The following is a 22878-nucleotide window of genomic DNA, read 5'->3' as shown; positions in this document are numbered from 1 at the left end:
GAAGGGAGCAGGAAAGGTCAAGGGAATGCATGAAAGGAAGCGAAACGGAGACAGAGGCACTTCAGCTTTTCAAAGCAGAGTATCTCTGTAGCAGAAGAGGCATGTAAGCAGAGGTGGCAAAGAGCACACATTGTTTACTCAAGTAGAAGAAGAGATATAAAGGTAAAAAGGTATAAGTGGAAGTACTGGTTCAACTTCTTTCCTTACGTAAAAAGAAAGTACAGGCTCTGATATGTTCACGTCACATTAAAATAATTCAAACTGTTCGTAGACGCACCAGAAACATAGTTGAACCGGGCAGAGAGGGTTGAAATCCGTATTGTGATGCTGGAGAAGAGGCGCGCAGCGACGCAAAAGAAGAGACGAGATCATGACTATTACTAACAACCGGCAGTGTCGCAGTGCACGTAAGGAATTCTCCAATTTCCCTAAGTTAACTGGATCTCTCCCTCAAATCCCCGGTTTCATGTCTGCATGTAAACGCAGTCATTGAGAGAGTGAGAGAGAGAGACAGAATTACTGATGATGGAGCGAGAAGTAGAACAAGACTTAATAAATGTTTCATTCATCACTTTTTATATAAGAAAAAGAAAAAAGTCTCGTTCGCAACAGACTCGAAGCATTCTTTGAGGAAAGCCTCAATTAATCTCCCACAAACGACTTCTTAATTTATTTTTCTCCCCGTCCTCCTCGGGGGGACATCATTTTTAAAAAAAGAGAGAGCTTGGATTCATCTGAATGTGCTACCTGAAGTTACATTAAGCGTGTTCATCTATTTGTCTCTTTGTTATTTTCCCCCCTTTTGGGCGCCATCTTCCCATACCCGATGATATACGCTGTCAAAAAAAGGTGGTCAACACGAACAGAACAAATAAAGAACCAGGCCATTCCTTTCCATCAACAAGCCTTCCTACACGTATTTCAGTATTCATATTTTAGAGCTACAGCTGGCTGCCTTCAAGAGGAGTCGGAGGAGTGAAGAGTCCGTTCAAGTGAGCGCGGCTGAATGCAGAGTTCACGCAGCCATGATGGAGGAATAAAAAAAAGAGGGTGCCGAGATGAAAAACAACAAAGGCCTGTCAGGAAATCAGTGATGTGTGACCTTTTTCTGCCTCTCTCCACTCGTATGCCTCTCTCCCGCTTTCCCCTTTTCTATACATTGCTGCTTCTGGAAATCTTCTTATGCAGCAGTATCTTTCTTGTTTCCCTCGCCCCTCTTTCTAGGTTGTCAGGGTCGTCGGGACAAACCGAGCCCAGCCCCGATGTAATTACTGCCAGTCAGACTGAGAGGGGGGGCGGAGACAGGAGGAAGGAAACGTGGGAAGCTAAGCGCCTTGCAACCCTTAAAGACCTGCCAATCTCACGGGGAGAGACAAGAGAAAAGCACAAAAGGCGGGAGCGAGGCCGACAAGAAATAGAGAGCGAGAGGCGCCGCGCTGTAAATTAGCCCCGGATCCGTGCAAACTGATCAAACTGTAGCGAGGAGAAAAGAGCTCAGGGAGCCGCGTTAATAGACCGCAGAACAACTTAATTTCACGAGCTAATACAAACAGAGCATCCCAATTATTAGACCGAGCAACCTTATAAAGCTCTCTGCGAAGATGAATTGCAGCGTCTCGGTATCCCGCTTCCACTGAAGTCTCAATCTCTGCCACACACAGCCCAGACCTGGCCACCTCCAGCAGTCATAAAACCAAGACAAAGAGCCCATTTCGCAAGCTTCGATGGACTCGGTCGTCTTAACCTCCTGGCACAGGACACGGCTGAGAATATAGAATCAGCCAAAGGCGATTAAAAATCCATACCTTCAAACCGCTGAATGTCTCTTTCGAAGTGACATTGAGCGTGCTTGGTTACTTATAAAGTCAGAAAGCTTTGCGAAAATACATCTTCGCCTTTACTGAAACGGCTCTCCCCGCTCAGCAGGAAGGGGTTATCTGTCACCTTTCCTTGTCTGTCTCAACACACGTTTGATCAGCCTGGACCACCGCCAAATCTCCCCCCCGTCCTATTTGTCACTAACCGGCGTTGTATTATCTCTCGCCGCCCTTGCCGTCGACTTTTATCGCCTCCAGTCAAGGGAGGTGGGAGAAAGGATGATGAAGGGTGGAGGGAGAGAGGCAGAGGGGGAAAAGCGAAAGGCATGACGCGTGTCTTCTGAGTTACAGTGGGTGATCAGAAAGGATATAAGAAGATATGACCGTTGATGAATTTCCATTCATCTGGTTAACCCAGGTGAGAAAGGAGATTCACGAGACGTTGACGTTTTTTTAATGAAGCGCGATGGAGGAGAACAGGCTCAGGAGCACATGGAGCAACACAGTGTATTACTAGCACACCTCCTGGTCTGTGACTGTGTAACCTGCTATGAAATATACCCTGTGGAAACCTGCTCACCTCAGTCGAGCCGTAACCGACGGGAGAATATTGGAGTTTGGTCTATCGTGGAGCCGGTGCGTCTCTCATGTGAGATACAGTGAAGGTTAGATGTAAAAGGAACTGAATGTGACCTCGGCTGTCTGGGAGACTTGCGCCTTATCTCCCCGGCAGCTCAAAACAACCGTCTCCTGAGATACAGTGCAGGGAGATGGAAGAGGAACCTCTGCAAACACAGAGCACGACCTCGGCGTAACTTCACCTCACGGGTTGAGCGGAGTGGGAGATGTATTTCGCCAAATTTTACGACTATGAACTCATGAGACATATGGAAATTCCTTTACGGTGATGTAGAGTTTCACGCTCTGAAATGTGTAACTTCAGCCTCACATAGCGAGAAAAAAAAGGTGGAAGGAAAGGGCGAGAACTGTTGGTTGCCATAAATGAAGGTCAACGGGTGAGACAGGTGTTTGTGTGTGTGCAGAGGGTGGGCAGGCCAATGAGAATCAGCCCAGTGAAGTGTGACCTCGTATCGCCTCCTCTAGACTGAGCAGCGTATCTGCGGTGCAGAGTGGCGGCTAAATCTCAGAGGTATTCCCTTTTGAAAAGGTAATTAAGCTGTTAGGTACGGCACTTCCGAAGGTCGTTCCAAGCCGAATCCCGTGGTAGATTAACGTGGCATCACTGGACATTACTCATTTGACTTCAAAAGCGGCGCATCTAAATTAGTCCGAGTGGACTATTTTGCTGTGTGGGGCTTTTTTGTGGAAGTTTGATTTTTCTGCGTGACCTTGGCATTAACTTCAGGCCGCACGTTTGTGTGTATGTGTGTTTGCCTCTTGCATGAAGGAAAAGGGAAGCGGTCTGGCTAATCCACTTCATTTCAGGCGTCGCAGGGAGGGCGCCATGGTGCAGTTCAGCAGCACGGTATTGGCATCCACTCCCTCCCTGCTGAGCACCTCTTATTCAACTCGAAGATAAAGAAAAATTCTATTTACAGTCCAAGTTTCATATGAAAGAGGACAAAGGGGGGGGGAGAGAGATGGGTGGGGGGTAATCACACTCAGCCCTGTTCCTCTGTAATCTGCAAGGAGGTGAAAACTTCATCATGCAGTGATTTCATGCCTGCGTGACACATTAAACCTGAAATTCTAAATATAGCGTTGAACAGACCAATGCTGCCAACTTACACTATGTAAAGTACATCCACCAATGATCCAGATTTGTTGCACCTATAGTATGTTGGGGGTAAAGCGAGGGGCTGTTTACAAACTCTTCCACTCCACCAGGCCTGGCCTTAACCCCAGGAATGAGCCATGAAATTACTCCATTTTAAAAAAGCAGACGGGGGAGAAAAGAAGTATTCTGGCTGAAGCTTTAAAAATAAATATAAAAAACCCAAGAACCCCAGGGGGTTTTTCCCCATGATGCATTGCTAGTCTATTACCCGTGCTGACATGAGACGCTGTCACAGAGGCTGGGGCTGAGGTTTACCTCTCACAAACTATCAGTATCACGGGAGCACGCGGATAGGGAAATGGGAGTAAACAATGGACATCCGCAACACAGACTGATTGAAGATAACAACACACCAACTCTCATCAGGACACAAACGAGGGAACGGCCAACTGAATCTGCGCTGAGTGATTGGGTGTGTCAGCGAGTGCCGGCGTGCTCATGCATACGTGAATGTGACTCACGATTGCCAGCATGAGGAGTCACATATCCACACACATCTGTATAATCCCTGACTGCTTTCGTTTATGCCAGCGGATCAGGGTAAAGCTGCAAAGGGAGTCTGTGTATGGATGGAGGGTGAATTCTGATTTAAAATGCGGCGCTCACAATGCAGGGTGTAGCTCAAAACACAGGTGGAATTGACATTTCTGTTATGACACTGATAGTAACTGTAGAGGTGCGTCTGCGCCCTGAAAGCTCAAAGCAGACAACAAAAACAAAGGTGGGTTTGAGAGATACCATGCGGATTTTTTGCTTGCTTTATCCCTGTGTGGAAATTCTGATCCACATCACATATGTACTGTACACGTGAAAATGTAATCCTAATCTGTAGACAACTGTATTCATCAATATGTTCAACATTTTATTTCTCATTTGAAATAATCACATGCCAATCACATGTGAAAATGTGCAGTTAAAGCAACGTTGTGTAACTTTTTCGTAAAACTTAGGATATAACTTCAGCATCATTTTGATGGTACAGTGTCTTGTAACATGGTGAATGGTGTCTCTGTCTCTTAATTCTGCACTATGTAACTTCAGTGAGATGGTAGGATCACAGGGTTACATACATGTTTACTTCAAGATACAAGTTTTCAACACATAACATTGTTATGACGTGATGAGTTTTTTTTGTAGTCAGCAGTCTGACAAAGTCTGATGAATTGTAACAGGCCTGGGATATAAACATACGATTGTTTTAATGCACTCAGAAACTGTGGGGGGCGCCAAATCAAACAACATGCCAATGTCTACATAATGTTGCTTTAACATGAGAAATTATGATTTTCAAATGTGAAAAGGTTCACCTGTGAGGTTTTAGTAAGAGAAAAATGGCATGTGAACAAGTTTAAAAATGTGTAATTGCTATGCGGTGAAGGAAATTTCACCTGATTGAATTTGCCATAGATCGTTTTCACACGTGGAAAAAGGACAATTGTGAATGCATAAGTGTACATGTGAAATTTTTAATTGAACATTTAAAATACTACGCTTATAAATGAAAAAAAAAACCACAAACATTATTCTATCCATGTGAAATTGTGATTTCCAAATGTGAAAATGTGGGATTCACATGTGACAAAGTAAATGTCGCAGGGTTTCATTTGCCATGTTTTAATTCCAAAGGTGGAATCTCTGATCCACATGTGAAAAGAAATGTCAAGCACAAAGAGACATAAGTAATTCACATGTGCCAGTGTAGATTTGTTGCGTGGATATTTTTATTTATACGTGGAAAAAGTAGATCAGTCTGAAAATGGGGCATTGTTGTATTTTCACATGTTGACATTTTAGTTCACAGCCAATCACATGTCATATATTCAATCAAATGGGAAAGGCAAGTTTCAAATGACATTTTGGCAAAATAGACATTGGCAGGTGAACATTTTGGAATTCGCTTGTGACGAAGCAAATTTCACGTGATTTCACTTTGCCATGTTTTGTTTTCACATGCAAAAATTCTTATTCACGTGTGACATTTTCTCAGAATTGTATTTCAAACCTGAAAATAGCCGATCACGTGTAAAAAGTCAGGTTTCCCCGTGTGACATTTTTGTAAAGACTCTTTTAGGCATTGGTGTGAGGGAGAAAAGAGGACTGCAAGGTCCTGCGCTGAGGACAGGGTGACTTTTCAGTCTCCACTCCGGCCCCTGCCCGCACTTCCACAGAGACAGACAGAACTATTGATTATCCATCACCGTGTCAAAGAACATACAATTACAGATCACTTAAGATAGAACACACACGCGGAGAAAGGCGGGCACACAAACACAGTCCAGCTAACTCCTCCACCTGAGGCCGCCGGCTGTCATGTCCACTTCTGCTCAAAGGAAACTCAGTACATGCCTCGCACAAGAGGAGGAAAAGGAAGAATGACACAGACAAAGGGATGCTTTACAAGGGTCGGGCTCGGTCATGCCCTCCTAACAGGATGAAGGAATGAGGCCTGCGGTAAATGTGGGGAACAGAGAGACGTAAGAAAAAAATGGCAGACTGACGAGTCACAGAGGAGAAAATAGATGGAAAATTACGCTTCAGAGCAGACTATTAATATTAATTGCATCAGGAAATGGAAGAGGAGATGGAGGGGAGTGAAACGATGAGTAGATGAGATCTGTTGTTTTCTCCCCTTCACCGCCGAGCCCCTTATATGATGACAGTGGGAGGACAGATTAGATCTCGCTGACAATCGATAATTCAGAGCGAAAGTCAGAGGGGAAGGGGAGGAGGGGGGGGACGGAGAGGGAGGAGAGGAACGTGGTCGGGTAATAGGATGTGGGACGTGATCAGGCTTGATCAAACTGAGGAACTGGCAGGATCGCTGGATGCCTTCACATGTGCCAGGTTATCAGGAGCTTCCAGCCCATTTGTCGGAACAAAATGTTGGCATTGTACATTTCTGCAGGCCAACATTTCAACATTTCTACATTTCGCGAAGGTTGACCTTTTTTTTACTTGGCTGGATCACCGTGGTTATTACAGATTCCAATATTGTTTTTGTTCATTTAATATTCATGAGTTTGGTTTGATCCGATTTGGTTGACAGTAAGCTTTGGGTCAAATTCCCATTTCTTTCAATTGGTGCTACACCCTGATTGGTGCGCAAAAGTAGGCGGCATGTCCAACTTCCCATCAGTGAGACAGAAATCATGTGAGATAAGACTTCCCTTCTGCGGGAGAATGAATGATTTACCAACCACTGTACTGATGTTGTGATTCAGCAAATCTGACCCTAACGCTGGGCTCCCATCCACACACAGAAGAGCATCACCAGCTCCAGTATAATCAACACACCAATGAAGTGCCAGAGATCTTTAAGGGCACTGCTATCCGTGTACATGTGCATGATCTTGTTTATGAGATATTGAACTTTCATTGGACAAGCCACCCTAACTGGCGACATGATCAAATGAATTAAACTGTTCACACACATCCACAACACTGTTGACATTCACAGCTCATGAAAAAACTGACAAATCCATCCGAACGCACCTGTTTAAGACCTAAGTGGATCGAGATGTCAGATGGCACAGAGCTCGAAATTGGGAAAAATTACATCAAAAGGTCACGCAGGACGAGCATAACTTAATGAATGTTTAAACAGTTTTAAACTCAGTACGGAGCCGGCAACCACAAGCAAGCGGTGTAAAGGTTAGGCTAACCGCTCTGATTGGCTGAATAATTTGATTCCGCAAAAGGTCAAACGAGAGACGTTAACTGATCAAACTCAACATCCATTCAAAATGTTTCATCTTTGGCTTGCAGATTGACAATTTCAAGATTTGAGTATGTAACAGTGAGAGAATGTTCTGTTCCTCTGTGTTGAATTACAGTTGTTTTAGATGTCATGTAAAATAAATGAATAAATAAATAAAAAAATGTATTCCTCAGCTTTCAAACCTCAATACATATTGTTCAAACTTGGGTATGTCATGACGACCGTCCTCCCCTGTATCCTACTGGAACGACTCCACAGAAGGATGTGGGGAAAACGGCATGAACAGTAGCACACAACTTCTCAGCTTAGACAAGATTGCCTTTTGAAATATTTAGTGTTTGTTTACAGCGGCTCCCCTGAGTGGCAAAGTGATCCGTCTGAGTGGATTAACGGATGTTTGGGTACAAAATATTACAGCTCTGAAACGCTCCGTTTGCATATTAGCTTTGCGCAGCTGCCATGATGAAGGCGCAGTCTCAATTAACAGCAGGAAACCAGGAATTTAGCAGGTTACCACAAAAATAATGTCTGCGCGCGTTCCACTATCAGAGTCTAATCCTTTGATTTCCACGTGCAATTTGCGCCGATCGTTCGGAAGCAACTGCTATAAGCTTCGAGCCAGATGGTCTGCTAATGAAGTCGAAAGTGATTCAAGCAATCAGACAAACAGGTTTTGCCATTATCTCTTTCCTTTTTTTTTCATTTTCTGAACTGGAATCAAAGAAGCAATTTACACAAGCAACACATGTCACGCAAAGATCCTTGAGAAGCACGACACAAATACCTTCAGTGATTGCCTGTAAGGCCGTGCGGCAGGGATCCACCATGCTGATCATAGAGAAGTTCCGTGTTGGTCGCACATGATGATACAAGAAGATCGGACGCCATCTGCAGAGGTCAAACTTGCAGACTGAGGGGAGTAACTCATGCTCATGCTCGCACAGCTCTAATGAGAGGGGACTACAGTTCATTGTGATTGTCGCATGTGGACTGTCGATCGATGTGGTGCACTCACGCCGGGGCCTGGTGAGAGCGTTGGGATGTGGTTCGGGTTCAGCACTCAATACTTTATTGAGCGTCCCTAAGCCGTGACACAAGTACCCAACTTTGATTGCGCATGTGTGTCAGCGTTCATAGACCTCCGTGACATATTAGAGAGGAAATGTCTGAGCAATGCAGCGTGGCAAAATTAACAACCGGTCGATGGCACAACATTTTTACACATATACGCACACTCTCGCGCAAACAAACACAAAGGTTATCGAGCACCGAGGGGTTTGCAAACAATGACTCGAATAAATGACCGTTGCGAGTTAGTTGATAATCTGCTCTACGCCATCCTTGCATCCACACAAAGAGCCCAGGATGAGGGGATAAAAGAAAATAAAGAGCGACAAAAAAAGAGGAGGAAATAGGCTTATAGAATGGGCTGTAGAGCTGGTGGGGGAAAAAAAGATAAAAGTTAATGCTCCACAGAAGCTGAGAGGTAAACAGAGAGAAAGGCACACAGGGGGGAGAGGAGGGAAATGTGCCAATGAGTTGGAAGCTGAGGTAGATAGAGAGAGTACGGAAATTACAGACAGGGAGCCGGTTTGTAGATTTCGCATGCGGCATGAATGATTAGAAACAGCGGTGGTGGCTGTTACGGTGGAAACACTTCTCGGAGCTTCGGAAAAAAAGTTTTTCGTGCTCCTGTGTGATGTGATCCAAAAGGGCTGCCTCTAATCTCCCCCCGAGGGACGGGGAAGAAGAGAAAGAGAGAAGAAAGGTGGGTAAAAGATGCAAAGGTTGTGGCGGGGGGCCACACAGAGAGGCTCAGGCAATGCCACCGAGACAGGTGAGAGGAAGATTGCGGCGCTGCCACGGACAAAGAACTATCAAACAGACACATTAAAATAACTCTGCTCCATTTCCTCTATGCCTGATTTCAGTGAGCGACAGAAGATGCAAGCCCTTAACTTTGCCAGCAGTCGACTTCCTTTTTAAAATGTGCAGTCTTAGTGTGAGTTTGAAAGGGATGTGACGGGATTTTCTCAGCAGCAGCAGGTGTCTATAGTGAGGAGAGGGAAGGGTTTGTGTGAACAACACAGTCAGGAGCTTTTTTTTGTGAGACAAATCAGCTCACGCCTGGGGGCACTCGTCCATTCTCCCCCAACCCTGTATCCACTTCACGCAGGTCCTACCTGTCTCTCCTGGTCTCTGCAGCATGCTGTGCTGATTGGAGGTCTGTCTCCCCCAAGCTTAATTGCCATGTTATCAGCTCCACTCCTGCACTGCCACTTCGCCCAGGCCTTTCAGTCCGACAGCAAGACGGACACGCCAATTACCCTCCTCTGCGCGCTCACTTGTTCCCGCTCACTCCTAAGGCTGTGCTGTCAGGTAACGTAGCAGACGGCAGCTGGTACAAAACGGGCAGTAAGGGATGAAACGGGGAAAGCGAATCAAAGGTCTTTGTAGCCCCTCATGCACACAGGCAGACAAATACACACATCAATACACATAAAGTCCCAGCAGGAGCTTCTTGTCCAGGCCGAAAGATCCCAGGGGAACCTTTTCTGCTCCCCCTCCTCCTCTTAATCCTTTAAACACACTCGCACTGTCTCATCTCTTCTCTCATTCTCACCTCTTCTCCCTCTGCTTGTTTCCCCGTGTTGCTTTCCCGTAACCGCACTGTTCAACATTTGAGGAAATACCCCTAATTCTCTCCCTCTCTTTGCCTGGAGTTATGAGAAAAATTGACAACACTCTTGTGGCTGTGCACCGAATAAAAATCTGGAGCCGGCAGGTGATTATCTTAGCTCATGATAATGTGTTAATTAGTGAGCTTTAGAGGTGCTCATACTGGAGGTACCTTTGAACACAGCCAGGCTAGCCCCCGGCAGTAGCTTCATATTTTTTCATACAGACATAACAGTAATGTTAATCTTCAAATCAAACTTTCTGCAAGAAAGCGAATAAGGGCTCTCACCAAAACATGAAAATCCTTTTATACTGGACTTAACAGGCACTTCAGCCGCTCTAGCTCAACCAAATGTTTCTCCAACTCACTCCAGCAGGTATGGAATAAGTACAGAAACCATTTTTAATTAAAGGAGACCTATTAGGCAATTTTTCTTTTGTTTCAGCATTTTATATAGGATCTGGTGCATGTAAAAGATCCTAAAAGTTTAAAAGGTCAAACAGAAGCTCCACTCTCCCACAGAAAACACTGCTCCTGAAAGGCCTCGTCACTAGTCCCACCTTAAATTCTGTGACATCACACTATGTCACTATGTCACACATTTGCATAATGTATGCCTCACTGCTCGTTTGCCACGAAACAACTGATTTAGTACAGCTGCCCTGTTGTTGCAAGTGGTGCTGGGTCAGGCGTGTGTGAACTGACCAATCTGGGGAGACTTAAAGAGACAGGAGCTAAGACAGCGTGTTTCAGACAAGCAGCATTATATGTCTCATTTAACTTGAATTTTGATATTCGCTTGAATGTTTAAGTCACATGTTAGGAGTCCAGCTTCTCAAATGTGAAGATGCTTTTGTCAGTGTCACATCGTTTTAATCGCATATACACAATTCCAGGTATTGCCCTTTGTGTGGTGGTTGAGAAAATGTCCGCAGTATTTTACAGACGGAACGCTAGACCGATTAACCAAGAAAGAAACCGTGGGTCAATATTAGAAATAATTTATAATTCAACTTCAAACACATCAGAGGCACACAGACAACACTCATGTTGTATTTCATGTAGTGCCGGCATCAAATGTTTGTGTTCCTCTGTGAAGTTAATGACCCAACACTTTGACTTATTCACGTGATTGAACCATCCACAGCTACAACAGTAAATCTCTGCACCGTGTAAAACATTCGCTACAGTAATAGTCAGTGTAATTAGGTGATTTAGAATCTACTTCCTTCACACATTTGCCAGGGCAAATACATCACTGTGCCCTATCGATGTCAGGTTTTCAAACACTATTAGCTCTCTATTGATAACTCCTAATGTTGACTTCTAATGGCGCCAGATGTTCTATAGACAGCACCGTGAAGTAGAGGATGCTCGGGGCTCCTCTCACAGACCCAACCATTAATCAGCCTCAGCGTGTGTGCGACCACGTCAACCAATGTGTGTGCTCGCTTGTTAACGCTGACACCGCCACTTGTATGGCATGTGTGTGTGTGTATGTGTGTGTGAGGCGAATTCAGCGGTTCTGTTCCAATAGTGCAGCGCCAAACCGGTTCTCGTTCCAACCCTCTCTTCCACTCCACTAAACCATTTCCTTATTATCACCCAGACGTCTCGTACAGTCACTCACACGTACACACACACACACGCACCAATGTACACACTCCAATTATCCCACATACACATCATGTTAACAATGAGACATTAATAGCATGCATGAGCCGCCCCGTTTTACTGGCTTTTCTCACTTTCTAACCCACGCACGTACACACACGCACACACACACACCCACCACCCACGTATGCGCATTACATCCACTCATATTAATGCACTGGCTGATTGTGGGCCATTTTTACTTCAGATGAGAGAGGACAAGAAAGAGGTACTTTATTATCCGACACTTAATTATTTCACTTTCAGCCAAATTGGGTGCACCTCAAGCCCGTCCCTCCTGATATCCCTCAGGAGGGTAGCCGCACTTTCCTCTGCAGTCACCAATTACTTTGGCCTCTAAACCAGTTTCAAAAGTTTCAAAAGATCTGTCACTTCTCTGGTGATCCATTTTGAAAGGTTTTATTCCATCCACTGATGACAGAGAGATTCTCGCAAACTTAATACGGGACTTGTGTCAGTTTTTATTCCCAGCTGAAAAATCGCTGCCACGGTCGGTGACTCAGCCCGCGAGTCCAAATGTGCGCGCGTGTGCATAGACTGCATGCATATATGTAGCTTGTGCTACGTGCGTAGAAGTACGCGCGTGTGCGCTTGTGTGTGTTGGCCCCTGCCAACACACCCGACGCCTGCAGAGCACCAGTGACCTGATATGTAGGGCGAGACCGAAAAAACGCTGGGATGACAGCTTAGAGCCCGCCCCCACTAACTCTGACTGACAGCCCTGTAACCTCGGCTGCCTCCCGCGACAATAGTTTGGTCTTGCTACCACTTCAACGTCTGTCATTCCAAGCTCAATATAACTACTATTTCTGGGGCAAAGTTCTATAAAAGCATCTCAACAGGGCTGGAGGACAAGACAAAAGCAGATGAAGTGGAATGAAGAGGAACTGCTTTTTAGGGCAATTTATCGAGACGCTGACAAACTGATGGCTGTTTATCCCTTAAAGCGACTGTCAAGCTCTGCAAAAGTCTTACAACGCCCCCGGTGCGTGTACACAGTCAAAGCATACACGGCTGTACACGTATCACCCCGAGCTTTTTCTGTCTGTCTTTCAGTCCCGCAGCCTTTGTGACCCACACAGCACTTAGGCAATCACATCCCGCTGCTTCTATCTTCCACTTTTGCGGGCCAAATCCTTCTTAATCTACGGATAAGGTACAACAGCCACATGTCTCAGTGGATTTCAACTAAATCAGGTCAAAGGGGTGCAGACACTCAAAAGGGCATTTTTGTACACAAAGACTGCAGAGTCGCAGTCGGTTTTCCCACTGCCTGATGTAAAGGAACCAAAGTAAAGTACTAAAACGACAAATCCAAAGAAAACTAAAAGAGGAATTTGAATTTAGCTACGGATCTTGAATTCCAAATCAAGAAACAGATCAAAGTCAAATAAAATCATATTCATTTTTGTAAAACATGATCAGTAGGTGCAGATTCATGCATTGTAGCCCCAATTTCCTTTTTTGCAAATGAATAATTTAATAGAAAGTCAGGAGGGGTTGCATGAGGTAGTGGGTTACATTTAGGCTAAAAGGGATCTCCTCTGCTCAGCCTGCAGGACATTTTCTAGGCTGTGACATCAAGAAAATCACAGTCAGAGTCAGCTCTTACTCGCGGCTGAAAGGCAGATAATCCACACCCAAACATGTCACATTAAAGTACTCACAAATGTCCATATAGTCTGAGCGTGTTGTAAATCTCTGCAGTATATGGTCGCCATGGTGTGAGGCGTTCCTTGATAGTGCCATATGGCTGTTATACAGCTCAGCCAGAGATTCCCCTGGGCTCAGTGAGTCTGGGTGGGAGAAAAGGGAAAAGCTTGTGAAGTGAAAATCTCACATTTTTAATGAGCATGCAAAGGATTGTGGGACTGGAAAAGGGACTTTTTAGGAACGCTGCAGAAAAAATAAGGGCAGGAGACAGACGTGAGAATGAAGTGCAGCTGAGGGGGAAACCTGAAAAACAGGCAACGAAATGCAGCGAGATGTGCGAGGAGACACCGGAAGACTGTTAGTTTCAGAGGTTAAAGAGAGTTGAGCTGCAGCTTAAACAACTCTCTCCCCACCTCAGCTGTGGAACTGACGCGCTGACACTTGGCTGCCTGCCTATTGACATGGTAAATTGAGGGCCCATTTGATCAGCACTGTGACAGCCAGCCTCGACAGACCCTGTCAGGGCTGAATATTCACGGGGCGTGATTACGACACACGTCAGGGCGACAAAGAAGGAGCTGGAGAGGAATGTGCGCAAAGTAAGTAAGCCAGCTGCAGAAGGTGAGGCGCGTAGAGGCGTTTTTGAAAAAGGTGCGAGATATAGGCTGGAGGAGTGCAGAGAAGAAAGGCTGATAAGAAGAGGAGGAGAGAGAAGGCAAAATTGATTTCTATTTTTGGAGGAGGTATGACCGATGAGGCTAAAACATGTTCAATTTCAAAGTCGCACACACACGGTGCTGTATAATGCATATAAACAATAGCCACAGATCATGCTATTAGATTGCAAGTGGCGGCGAAATTGCCATTGCAGCGGATGAACGTGACTTGCACTCCTGACTGCGCGAGGATGTCTGCCTTGTTGTGGTGTCGCTGCAGCCATTAGCCATTTGGTTTAATGGGCAATCTGAACCGCAGACTCCACACTGACCCCCGGCACTCGGTAGGAGGAGCGGGGGGCCAACCTATTAACAAGGAGTGTAAAGCTCCTAGCTTACCCTATCGCACGAGGCCACACTTAATTAGACTGTTTGTTTAGAAGGCTCTAATGGGAGGGATAGCGAGTTGGTGGGGGGGAGGAAAGGTTCAGCGCTCTCCTTGAAACTTCAGTCTGAAAGACATCTGGCCAAGGATGAGACGGAGGACACGGGGATATTAGGGAGCGCGGCCTCGTCCTGTTTTTCTCTGCACGGGTAATGACGAGGAGAAACAATGGGCAGCATTCATAAATGGCAAATTGAATGATTGCGATGCGGCTAATGCAATTACGGCGTAAAAATGAAAGTAAACAAATCCTTTATCTGAAAAGCCAAAACGCATTGATTAAGCTGATTGAGCATGTGCGGGCCGGGAGAAAGACGCAGCGAGAAGTGATGGTTTAAGAGTTTGCGTATTAAGTAACAACAGTGTTGTACATGAGGGATACAACCCCTGTATGAAATTATACCTAATTAGTGCAATCCTTCAGAAAAATTACATCTCTCTTCTTCATCCGTCCCTGCACCCTTTCAGCCCCTCTCCCTCGATCCCTCTCCCAGCGCAGAAGGCTAATTAAAGCGGAGAAATTGGATATGGGCCTGTGCGCACTCTAATTCAGAGAGAGAGAAGAAGCGAGGAGGGGGGGAGGAGGTGTGGGGAGTGTGAGGGGAGTGGAGAAGTCGGACCCGACACAAGGGCTCTGGATCAGAACGGTGAAGCCGTGTCATTTCTGGAAGTATTAAAGGGATGGCAAGGTTAGCGGCGAGGGCAGAGAGGATGAGACAGTTGAAGTGTGACGCCTTCGTACAGAATCCCAAAACTCCAGCACACTCTGCTGTGTCCTGTTAATCCACTGCTGATTTATACCGCGGCAGGACTCTCCTCTTTTACCACTCCATCAATCTCTGAAAGAGCCCGTAGGACCTGAGCGTAAATGTTTATCTACTGAATCATCCTCTGTCGAGCCCACCCCTGCACACTGGGTCAGGGGTCATGACAGTTGGCGGGCGGTCAGAGAGGACCACTTGACAAATCCGTTAGATCAATAACCCACCGAAAGTGTTCTCCATCAACACCAACTCTGATGGATGCGTCAGCTTAAATTAATTGATTATTGTATTAGTAGTGAGCGGCATTGAGCGCCCTAATCCTGTGGTACGCATGAGTTCCTCTAACGATAATTGCCTTCTATCGTGATTTAAGTCTTCGCTCCATTGTTTCAGTTTTACCAAAGTGATAAGGTTTTGCTCACCAAGGAGCAACATCGGCATAAACAATTCAGAAAGGCTGAGGAACCCTGAAAGTTTTACACAAGAATGTCAGTTTACAGGAGTCAGGGAGCACAACTGCATTGGTGCAAAAGGTTGTATAATATATAATATATTCTATAATATTTCAAATAAACTGCCTCTGGTGATGATGATGATGATGATGATGTCATGAGGCCAGATGTTGCAGGTTACTTGAATCGCTAACCGAACTGCGGTTGAGTTGCATTCTGGGTAGGGCTGCAACTTGCGATTTGGATTGTATCATTTTCCTGATCAGCAAAAAGAAAACCCTGGGCTAAGGGTCAAACTAATTTTTAAAATGTGCTTCTTTGGCGATGATATAGCCGCTTCTCTCCGTCTGCAGTCATTCATGTATTACACCTATTATTATAGACATGTAAGTATTATTTAGGGCTGCGCAATATATCAATATGATTATAATGATATCAGGATAGATATGGTCATGGATTTTGGATTTCATTTTATTGTGATATGGCTGAAGTGTACAGAAAGTAAAAACTTAGTCACTTTATCCGCGTCACTGATGATTATTTATCTAAAGATATGCTCTTAATATTTTGTCAAAGTTCCAGTAGTCATCCCTATAATATTGTCACAATATCAAAATCAAGGTATTTGGTCAGAAACATGGTGATATTTGATTTTGCCATCTAATCTAAACATTTATGAAAGGCTTTTAAGGAGATTTCAAAAAAACAAGATGTAAATAGTTAATCGCTATATGTCTTAAAAATGGTATACTATTATAATATACACTATATAATTTTTAGGCCATATCCCCCAGCTTAAGCATTGTTATTAACTGATGTATTATTTATTTTTCATCTTTTTGTACGAGCGCTGCATTATCAGCTCTTAGATATATCCGTGGTCACCACACCGCACTGCTAACACACGATGAGTAATAGCCCATTAACACTGAAGGCTTCTGTGCTTGGCAGGCTAAGAGACACTAGAGCCGCTAGAGGATGAGGTGGCAGCAGTGTGTCAAAGGGGAGGCACAAGTTATTACTGACGCTGCAATAAACGTCATAATCTTATGATCTACCTCCGCGATGACACCAACAAAACTGCCCGAGTCACATTTCACCCGATGGAAGCCAAAGTGATGATGCATCTGTCTTGTCTACCAGCGACTCTTCATTGAGATTCAGGTAATTATTACTTTAAAACGTAACGGCGGCAGTGAAAGCGTATTTCACCACGATGATCGTTAAACTGTGCATTTAATCTGCAGGTCGCGTGCGTGTTCAACTGTCGGGCGCAGCCTGTGTGGATCACTGATCAACTAACACCACTAATTGTGCCTAATGTCGGTACCTTCCTTTTACGGGAGTATGTGGAGTAAAAAAGACAGTATCTATTAAATGGTTCGGTTGCATCTATTTTGTTTTTGTTTGAAGCCATCCAGTGTGAGTGAGACACGCTCAAATGGTTCGCTGCTAAATTAGTGGAGAAATCTTTTAAGATTTGCGCAGCACTTAAACCAACTCTGTGTTAAGCCAAACTTTTTTGGGACGAGAAAACAAACTGTAAAATGATCATCCGTCACGGTTTACAGACCAACTGTTGCCTTGTTTCCAACCTGTCTGATCATTTGAACACGTATGGTTCTCACAGCACGGCCACCGTGTTCTCCAATGTCATTAAAACTGGTAGAAATGATGGAAAAACTGAAAAAAATGAGTACCAGGTTTTGATAAAAATCACACATCCTTCGAGACGTCACTCCTCTGAGGGAACAAACTATGAGCACTTTTCATGTCAGGGCTCTTGTCAAAACATTTAGAGAGTTTCATGCGAACACATCCCTCTCTGTCCCCCGCTATCTCTGTCCATTTTGTCTTCGCTCCTCTTACTGCAAGTCTAAAAAATCCACGGGATCAGTCCAGGTGCAGGTGCGGAGCGGTGGCGGATCAGAGAGTTGATGATGGATGACAGGAGGGGGTTTGTGTGCATGTGCGCGTTCAAGAGGGATTCTCCATGCATTATATTGAGTGACACACTCCCTGCTGGGAGGAAGCAGGGGATGATGATGGATGGGGGGAAAGAGGTTAACAGCTTGCATGCTCTCCCACATGCAAACACACAAATAAAATCATGGCCTGATCCCTCCCGAGAGGGTTAACACACCATTACCATATTACTTTACTAACGGAGGCCAGAAACACATTTGGCTCCGACTCCAATTGCGCCAAATGGACGCTGTCTCCAGCAGGCGACGTAACACATGCCAGGAAAAACAACAAAGGCTGTATTTATCTGTCTAAAGCTAACAATCTCGCCCCCCACCCCCAAGCGTCCCACCCACGGAGGGGGTTGGCTTCCCTTCTGCTTTTTTTTTCTGCATGTTCGCATACACAAACAAAAACACACACAACACACGAACCAAAACACAAGCATGCGCTCACACGCACACGTACAGATTGGAATCCTAGGAGCACCCCTCTGGAAAGGGGCAATTATTTCACAGCTGACTGAGCCGACGACTGTGTGACCTGATCAGAAGAAAGGGTGTGTTTGTCTGCTGTGTTGGGGTTTTTTTTGGGGGGGGGGGTTAACGATGGTCTAGAGGGTTGACAATTCTTTGGCTTAAAAAAGATCAGTGCTGAAGATGTTGTTATTTCTGAATAAGCAAACGAGACATGAGACTTTATTTTTTTCAAAGCATCTTCGAAAAAATTACGGTTTCTCCGATTACCACAAACAAGAAAGTCATTATGTTCCTCTAGAGACAGTTTTCATAGAAGCGTCACTTAATTTTTGTGTCATTTCTGCCTGCTTTAAAAGGAAGCAAATCCCATTAAATCCTCCTTTTACTCTCAGGCTTCTACTCCGTTCGCATTTCGCCACATCTGCTAGCTCCCTTCCCATTCGCATGTCCATCATGTCGACATCCAAAAATCGACCCTGCTACAGCGGACTGTCCACCCACATGCTCGGAGAGACAAATAAATAGGCTGTTTTTTGGATTCTGATCCAGCTGCACGCCTCGTCTCCCTGTTCGCCTGTCAGGTTGATGGTGAGCACATATGTCTAGCAGTATACGGATGGATGGAAGCCACCCTGGAATTCTCTGCAACAACCCGAATCTTTGGATCTCCTGCACGCTGAGCTTATTCAGGCCTGCCCCTTTGAGTGGACACACACACACACACACACACACACTGGGTCGCCCCCATGTCTATCCTTGATGTGAACAGTGGATGGACCACGCTGCTCACTCTCTCTTCCTCCTCCGATAACGTGTTCCTCCTGGATGTTGCGCGCTGGACAATGGAGTGGCCCTGTAGCATAATTTGTACGGCTGCTTATCTCAGATATAACAATACAGCCAGATGTCCCGGGCGATTTAAGCAATCGTCTGATGAATTTTATCCACACTGAATAGCCAAATGTGGAGGGGAACATAATTGTATGGCGTGACTCGCTTGCTTCGCAGGCAGCAAGAAGGAGAATGTAATTTTCCCAGCAATTTGCATGAAGATGAGACAAAAAAATAATGTCTATTATGCCATTTAAAATGCGGGTCACCCCTTGTAATTGATAGTGTTACGGGCTCCTAGCCAGCAGCCCACCGAACAATGAAACCGCGACCTCCCGTCAAATGGAAATCAATGCGGACATTACCAATCAACTAAGCTATTATACTGTGCATACCTGCACCTAAAACATTCACAGGTAACAAATGGCGTCCGGGACCTCACTCGGTACAATGTGGAGTTGATTTTGCTGTCTCGCAATTTTAAGAAGGAAGTGATGAATTGTCCCCAGCGACTGTTCTCGCTCAGTTCTAGTGCAGAACATTTTTTAAAAAATTGAAATCTCAGACAAAGTCCTCTCAAACAAGGGCACCTTAACCTGCATCTGTGCACGAGGACTGCTGGTGGATCTTATTGTTTCCTGCTCCTGTAAAATCAAGCCTTGTTTATCATCTTTAAACAGTGCTTGAGTCTTTCCAGGCCAACACTCTTTAAAGTTTAAGTGGCACACTGTCAGGGTGGCCCCAACGCCCAGGGCCCTGAGTAAATTAATGATGCTTAAGTAAACTATGGATTAATTATAGATAGCCCAATGTGTCACTAGGCGTGCATGCATATCTGGCTGAGTGTCCTACCTGCAGCCATGCTAATGAAGAGCTAACTTGCTTCAGTAGACAGAGGACAGATGGAGAACACACTTGACACCACACCGGTGCTCTCACAAGCAGTATTGCCCTTGAGCACAGAAGGGCTCTGATTAGGCTTCACTTAAGTATGTTAGCCCGGAGCAAACACCAGCCTGCCAAACAAACGGGAGGAGAGAGATGCAGGACAACAGCGACAACAACAACAACAACTGTGGTGCAAACAGTCGGAAAATACTTTTAAGCTTTCAAGGCAAAGCGTAATTATGGCTAATCAGCTTTGGGGAACTTGGCTGGGTTTCTCAGAGGCTTGTAAACAGATATTTCTTTTAAGATGAGGCTGAATTTGACCTAATCTGGTAAAGATGTTTTCGATCTTAACCCATTCCCTGGAAACAATTTTTTTGATCATTTAGAGTTTTTCCAGCTTTAAAGATCCCCTCCACAGGTGTATCAAAGCATGCACACTGTAGACATTCTGTAACGTGTGTCTGACATGGTTTTAGTAGAAAAAAATATACATAACTAGTACGGTAAAATGCTTAAAATGCAAAAATGTTTTACTTCCCACATTTTAAAGGTGCAGTATGCAAGAAATTAATACCTGTCAAATTCACACTTTATACAAATAGGAGGCTGAAATTCAACAGAGCAACTGTTAACTTCTAACTGTACTAGCCGTTAGCACAGTTAGCCTTGCACCTGTCTGGACTGGGAGCTCGGGGACCAGAGAAGTGTTGGTGTTTAAATCACCAGCACGCAAGCTTTGGACCGGGGCTAACTGGTTAGTATGCTTACTTCAGTAGATATCTCTGCAACACGGCATACACGACTTTATAACATCAAAATTGTTTCAATTCTTTAAAGTTTTCAACTAAAATTCCTACATATTGCCCCTCTAACTGCACAGTATATGAATTTGAAGTGTCATTTGCACTGGAGGCTTCAAGTTTCGACCTCATACCGGACCAGGATTGGCTTCTAAACTATCTGTGATGTCCCAAATCATGCTCGTAGTCCCGTCTCTCAAACTCAGATTTTAATAAAAGTGAAAACAGCTTTCTGGCGACAAACAACCTGCATATCATCCTACACAGTGAAGCTCAAACATTCAACTGTCGGAACAAAAAGAACACCATATTCTTGACTGGAGGGGGGCTTTGAAATGTTTTTTTCTGTTATATATCATAATCGATTTAAAAATGTTTTGGGGGAAGGTGTTGTGGACTGTTGATCGAACAAAACAAGCTATTTGAAAATGTTACCTTGGGCTTCAGAAACAATTCCATTTTTTCTGACATTTGATAGACCAAACATGAATCAAGTGATGGCGCTTTCCAAAGTCAGAACTGTAATTACATATGAATTGTTCAATGTTTTACATTTTCAGTTGATGGATGGTGGTTAGGGCGTGAGTTTAGCCGTGGTTTTTGCTTTCAATACTGTACAAACAAAACAAAAACTTCACAACAAAGCAAACAAAAACACCCCTTGATGAAGTCCATTGGTTTTCCGCTCCTCTGATTTCATACATAAAAGAAGAATATATTCATTTTGAATAAAAGAGCACCTCCGTGTACAGCATTAAGTCTCCATTATTAGTCAAACAAAAGACTGAGGAACAAAGACTGCTGCCTCATTGTTGTGTTCCTGAGCCGGGCTGTAATTTACCAAGGTGAGGCATTCGCTGGCCCCGCTTATAACCACTGTCAAGAAACAAAAAACGAAAAAGAATTTGCAGCTGCTTAACTACGATGAATATTAAAATATTTTCCGACAAAGATCGCATCGATGAAACGCTCAACCGGATGGATGCTTTTGGCTGCGACTGCGTGGGGAACGTTCATAAGTTTCAGAGTGGATCATGTCAAATACAAGTTACCCTGACAGAAAAACGTGAAGTCACACTTTGTTTCGACAGCGTCTGGAATCCTGCCCCAACAACTCTGAGGATTTTGAATATGTAAGAAAATTACATATATAGTCTTTAAATAGCTGCATTTTACAGAGAGGCTTTAGATGTACCAGCATGTATTACATTTAAACATCATGTCCCTCTGGAAATAGGTTACTGTATGCATATACAGCTGAGGTCTAATGTGGCATTTAACATTAAGAAGTGCTGTAAGGTCACTGTGGAGTCGTCAGTAACTGTGGAGCTTGTTACAGTGAGGGCAGTAGAAAGTGCTCTTACCGTCCACAGCCATGGTCGGTCTCAGCGTGTATCTCTCCGTGGTGTCAACAGGACTCTCCCATTCTTCTGCCAGATGGATGAAATGCGCTGAGTGTGAGGATGAAGAGCGCTTCTTACCCTCTTTAACCTCCTATGTGAGCATGGAGACAGCTCTCTGCGCCGAAGACGCGCTAAGAGGTAAGAGAAATAAAAAATCAAATAAAAATAAAAAACCAAGAAACCTGGATCACTCTGTCCTTCTCTGCCGGTTCACGGCCATTTGTTTGTCCGGGACGCCGGGACCGGTCCGATGTAAAGCAGCTCCTTCTGCTGAATCTCCGCCCCCCTCTCCTCCGCACCTGACCGCCGGGAGACAAAAGGTCACTACGCCCCGACACCAGCTGTTACTCGATCCAGAGGAGAGACTGCTCTCTCTCTCTCTCTCTCTCTCTCTCTCGGTCTCTCTATCTCGCTCTCTCTCTCTCTCTCTCTCTCTCTCTCTCTCTCGCTCTCTCTCTCTGTCTCTCTCTCTCTCTCACACACACACTCCTCGAGCCTCATTTATGGCAACCATATAGGCTACAGCAGGAATATTATCAGCGATTTTTTTTAAACTATATATTCCAGAAATGTTTTTTAATATAAATCCAAATGTGTTGGTTTTTCAAAAAATATTATTATTATTATTTGTGTACATTTTCTGTTTAATTGTTGGTGTTTTTTTGGTGGTTTTTTTTTTTTTATATTTTTTTTTTACATTTTTTAAAAAAATACTTTAACACGGAGGTGCGGAAATGCCAAATACAATTAGACTGAATTTTCAATTTTGAATTTTAAGGGTCAAGTTCATTGGTGTTAGAACCGAGCAATCAGTGTGTAAAACACCCTTTTTCATCAAATATGCTGCCACCC

At 44.5% G+C, this 22878-nt stretch overlaps 1 protein-coding gene across 2 annotated transcripts in view; it reads right to left on the bottom strand.

The window, feature by feature from the left end:
* LOC115585825 (sterile alpha motif domain-containing protein 10-like) overlaps window positions 1-22438 on the bottom strand; it is a 53212-nt gene extending 30774 nt beyond the window's left edge. Inside the window, exons 1-2 of one of the 2 annotated variants that reach the window (XM_030424480.1) lie at window positions 21988-22438; window positions 13355-13483 (exon numbers count right to left, since the gene is read on the bottom strand). In XM_030424480.1, the coding sequence (XP_030280340.1) occupies window positions 13355-13483; window positions 21988-22000 (142 nt within the window). In that variant the 5' untranslated portion in view covers window positions 22001-22438. The remainder of the gene's footprint in view (window positions 1-13354; window positions 13484-21987) is intronic. The other variant, XM_030424481.1, reaches the window with a different exon arrangement.
* Between the last annotated feature and the right edge of the window lie 440 nt (window positions 22439-22878).

The sequence above is a fragment of the Sparus aurata genome, chromosome 7 (genome assembly GCF_900880675.1).
Source record: "Sparus aurata chromosome 7, fSpaAur1.1, whole genome shotgun sequence".
Classification (NCBI taxonomy): domain Eukaryota; kingdom Metazoa; phylum Chordata; class Actinopteri; order Spariformes; family Sparidae; genus Sparus; species Sparus aurata.
This window is presented reverse-complemented; position numbering and strand designations above follow the sequence as displayed.